Source organism: Penaeus vannamei, chromosome 24, assembly GCF_042767895.1.
Source record: "Penaeus vannamei isolate JL-2024 chromosome 24, ASM4276789v1, whole genome shotgun sequence".
NCBI classification, from domain to species: Eukaryota; Metazoa; Arthropoda; class Malacostraca; order Decapoda; family Penaeidae; genus Penaeus; species Penaeus vannamei.
The window spans coordinates 6,471,722-6,476,721 of record NC_091572.1 but is presented as its reverse complement, the minus strand read 5'-3'; the positions used below and the strand labels follow the sequence as shown (position 1 = coordinate 6,476,721).

The window sequence follows — 5,000 nt, the reverse complement described above, 5'->3', positions numbered from 1 at the left end:
CCCTTGGCCCCTTAGTCCCTTGGCCCCTTTTCCCCTTAGTCCCTTGGCCCTTTAGTCCCTTAGCCCCTTGGCCCTTTTCCCCTTGGCCCCTTAGCCCCTTGGCCCTTTAGCCCCTTGGCCCCTTAGCTCCTTGGCCCCTTAGTCCCTTGGCCCCTTAGCCCTTTAGTCCCTTGGCCCCTTAGCCCCTTGGCCCCTTAGTCCCTTGGCCCCTTAGTCCCTTAGTCCCTTGGCCCCTTAGCCCTTTAGTCCCTTGGCCCCTTAGCCCCTTGGCCCCTTGGCCCTTTAGTCCCTTGGCCCCTTGGCCCCTTAGTCCCTTGGCCCCTTTTCCCCTTGGCCCCTTTTCCCCTTAGTCCCTTGGTCCCTTTCCTCCTTAGCCACTTGGCCCTTTAGCCCCTTGGCCCCTTAGCCCCTTGGCCCCTTAGTCCCTTGGCCCTTTAGCCCCTTAGCCCCTTGGCCCCTTGGCCCCTTAGCCCCTTGGCCCCTTAGTCCCTTGGCCCTTTAGCCCCTTAGCCCCTTGGCCCCTTAGCCCCTTGGCCCCTTAGTCTCACCTGGTGGTAAGTGCCGTCGTAGGGGGACCTGTTGGGGGACATCTGACGGTAAGCTCGGGGGTCGCGGTGTCTCAGCGCCCGATGCGTCAGGAGGTCGTCGTCTCCGCTGGTCGTCGAGCCGGACGACGAGGCTGACGAAGACGACACGCCCACGCCCACGCCTACTGGCTCCTCCTCCCCTGCCACGCCCGCGCGGCCCTTCTCTGCGAGAGAGATGAGGTCGCTGGTGGTGTCGCAGCCGCAGGCGTCGGGGCGGCCTGCTGGGGGGGCGGGGGGGGCGGGGGTCAGCAGGTGGGTCGAAGGGGCTTTTGGTTTACATTTTGTTCGTATACTTCAACGGATGTCGTTAACAATGTCATGAATGGTAATGATTGCAATTGTGATTAAAAGAATCTGGGGTTCGTCTGGGATTTTTTGGATTTTTCACAAGTTGCAATTAGTTGAAATTATGGATTGCTATCATGAACAGTCGATAGTGAGTCGTATTTCGTACAAATTACTGTTTTTATTGTTTCTTATCGAATGCATCATTACGTTATACCTCTCTTCACATATTTATTATGCAATCAGGCCAATGCTAATTACATTTATTATGTCCAGTACAAGTGAATATCTCTAATTATCATAAAGATCTAATCACACTCTCTCGCAACATAATGATAAGCCACGTAAACTATGAACAACCACCCTGAGAACCCATATAAAATACAAACAACCCTGAGAACCCATATAAACTATAAAAAAAACACCCTGAGAACCCATGTAAACTATGAACAACCACCCTGAGAACCCATGTGAAATATAAAAAAAACACCCTGAGAACCCACGTAAACTATGAACAACCACCCTGAGAACCCATATAAAATATAAACAACCCTGAGAACCCACGTAAACAATAAACACCCGCCCCCTTCCTCCTTACCTGAGTCCCGCGTCTTGCTCTGCTGCCCAGGGTCCTCCGCCGCCGTATACTGCAGGGACGACCTGGTGGGGCCCAGCTGGTGGTAGTTGTGGTGTCCATAGTGGTGCCCGTAGGTGTGGTAGGCGGGCGCGTGGTTGGCATGGTTGTGGTGGGCGTGATTGTGATGGGTGGCATGATTGTGGTTGGGCGCGTGGTTGGAGTGGTAGTAGTTGTCTCGCAGGGCCGAGGGGAAGCTTTTCGAGGTGGAGAGTCGGCTGTTCACCTCCTCCTCCGAGTCACTGGAACTCTCGCCCTCGCCATAGTTGTAAGCCGCGCCTGGGGGGACAACGAGCCTTTTCAATTTCGGAGTAAATATAAAGGCTTTTGTCTCTAGAGTAAATAGGTTAGAGGAAGGGTAACTTGAGTAAATTGTTGATTTGGTTGTCTGGTTCTAACTGTTTCCTTTTTTTTCTCTCTTTAATTTCGGTCTCGAGCTGTCTGTGTCTGAGACAGGAAGATAGACAGTCAGGCTAATAGTCAGACTGCTCTCTCTCTCTCTCTCTCTCTCTCTCTCTCTCTCTCTCTCTCTCTCTCTCTCTCTCTCTCTTTCTCTCTCTCTCTCTCTCTCTCTCTCTCTCTCTCTCTCTCTCTCTCTCTCTCTCTCTCTCTCTCTCTTCAAAACGAATATCAATGTTTAGGAATGGAGTTGATATGCAGGTATTATAGTATCTTATTTGGTCACACAATAGAAACTTAATATCTAATTTACTTGGAACGTTCTTTGTGTACATATGAAGTAAATGGGCCAAATTTAAAGGGAATATGATATTAATATAAATTTATTATAGTTTATGCCAAAATAACACGTTTTCTATGATGATACACTAACAGAAAACGAGAATGAAAAATGGGTAAATTACGTTCAAATTGTATCTGTGAATAACCTTTTACACACACACACACACACACACACACACACACACACACACACACACACACACACACACACACACACACACACACACACACACACACACACACACACACACACACACACACACACACAGACGTAAGCATATTCGCTGCATCAAGAGGGAGGTTAAACCATTCCCTCGGAAGAAAAATAAATAAAACTAAAGCAAAAACATGAAAAATATTCTCTCGTTGTGATCCTTCTTGTCTGCTAAATTTACTCTATTTACGTATACTTTAAAACGTTTGTGTGTGTTTATGTATGCATACTGTATGCATGCTTGTATGCATGCTTGTATATACGTACTTGAGAGAGAGAGAGAGAGAGAGAGAGAGACAGAGACAGAGACAGAGACAGAGACAGAGACAGAGACAGAGACAGAGACAGAGAGAGAGGGGCAGACAGAGGTATGCATACAATATACACACAGTGAGAGACATACACAGACAGGCAGGCAGGCATATAAGAAAGGAAGTGACACGGATTCATTAATACAAACAGACATAAACCAAAAAGAAACACAAAGTGCAAAGCAAGCAGTCCCTAGTAACGATCTGAAATGTTTCTTTTCTACACGTGCAGCGGCCATAACACGAGCCGAACGTGAGTCGATACCCGTTTCGTACACGTATCAAACGGCTTTCTTCCGGCTCGATCTAAATCAGTCCGTCAGACGCCGTTCACCACTCGAGCTGTATATAACCCTTTCTGCTCACGTAAGGTATGGGATACTATTTCTATTAAAGGATCATACTATAAGGTTTTGAAGAACAAGGGGTGAATATTTGTAGTGTTATAAGTGGTAGAAATAAGCGTTGTGTGTTGATGTGTGTTGTGAAAGTCGTTGATGTGTGGTGTTAATATGTTTGAAATAAGAATATGATAAACGTTTAATTACATCTAAGTGATTATAATTATAAAGTATAATTACATCTAAGTGATTAGAGTGATGCGTTTTTGTTTTATTCGTTCTTGAAAAGGTGATAAAGATTTAAATTGGGAGTTGTTTTCAAAGACTAAGTGATTTCCTATTTCTTAGAAACTTTTGAAGTAAACTCGTAAATATAAAAACAATATTTAGTTCTTCTAGTTTATCTTGTATCCATAATCGATCCTTCTATTACTGGTACTTTATCACGTACTCAAACCTAAGGAACGTAGATTATAGTGATATATTTTTTTGTCGTCAGAAGTAGTAAAAAGTTAAAGTAATATATGCAACAATAAAGAAAGTACCAATAAAGTCGTGACAATAATGATGATGACAACGAGAATTACAAAACAAATATGTCATTGATAATAATACCACTCATTGTATTGATCATCATCATTGATCATTCTCAAAAAGAACAATAATAATAATACCAATAACAACAACAACAACATAACCACCACATCACTCAACCCTTCCAGACCGAACCAAAAAGGAACGACAAAAAAAAAGAAAAAAAAACGAGCGACAGGAAAAAAAAACACACACAACGATGCCAGGGGGTTTCCGAGTTATCCCGACGCCCCCCGGCAAGCCCCTGACGAAGGAAATGCTCGAGGACGTGAGAGAAGCCCTCGGCACGTCTCGCCTGGAACCTACGGGAGAGATAGGCCGAGGCTACATAAGCGAGGGGGAGGTCTATGCCACAGACAGGGACAAGGTCTTCATCAAGAGGAATTCGGATGAGGAGGTGAGGAAGTGTGTGTGTGTGTGTGTGTGTTGTGTTGTGTGTGTGTGTGTGTGTTTTTGTGTGTGTGTTTTGTGTGTGTGTGTGTCTATGAGAGAGAGAGAGAGAATTTCATGTATTTTTTTAGGGGAGGGCGATCTGTTTAATTTAATTAATTTTCATATTATTACTATTTTGTTCATAGATGTTAGAATACACTTTTTTCTTTCTTTTTTTCCTTTTTTATAAAGAGGATGACGTGTTACTGATATTTTGATTGACATGTTGTTTATGTTCGTGAATGATGTTATTATGTTTTGAGTGTTTTTGTTCTTGAAGAATGACGTTGCTGTTCTTTATGTGATGAACTTATTTTGCTGTTGTGTTCGTGGAAAATGATGATGTGGCGCTGCCGTGCTCTGCGTGTGGGCGTGGTGATGTGATGATTCGCTGGATTAGGGTTTTGCAGTTAGCGTAAATCTATATGAATGGTTGTGGTTTCATTATGCGTCTGGTTGCTTTTACTCTATTGATTGTGATATTTGCAGTAGTAGTAGTACTGTTAATAATAATCATCACCATCGTCGTCTTCATTATCATCATCATCTTAACCATTATCATCATCATCATCGTCGCCATTATTTTTATCATCACCAACACCACTATCAGTTTTTTACATTTGTTCGTTTTTCTACCAATAATTATGAAACGTTCCACTCGTATTCTGTTCATTCACTCGTATCCTGTTCACTCAATCGCAATATCAGGAAACGTGTTCATCACGATCACGATTAATAATTTTATGGCATCACTTTAATTTAGGAAATAAATTTAGGAAATAAGTGTTACAATGGTAAACTGTACAAGTTATATTTAAAAGAATGCAAGGCGAGTGAAGAATGAGGGAGAGAGGGAGTGGG

General features: G+C 43.6%; 1 protein-coding gene across 3 annotated transcripts in view; it reads right to left on the bottom strand.

Moving 5' to 3' along the window:
- The window catches only part of Syt14 (Synaptotagmin 14), a 94,619-nt gene that overhangs the window by 12,804 nt on the left and 76,815 nt on the right, over positions 1-5,000 (bottom strand). For 2 of the 3 annotated variants that reach the window (XM_070138317.1, XM_070138319.1), the window contains exons 3-4: positions 1,471-1,785; positions 549-808 (exon numbers count right to left, since the gene is read on the bottom strand). In XM_070138317.1, coding sequence (XP_069994418.1) covers positions 549-808; positions 1,471-1,785 — 575 coding nt within the window. The remainder of the gene's footprint in view (positions 1-548; positions 809-1,470; positions 1,786-5,000) is intronic. The other variant, XM_070138318.1, reaches the window with a different exon arrangement.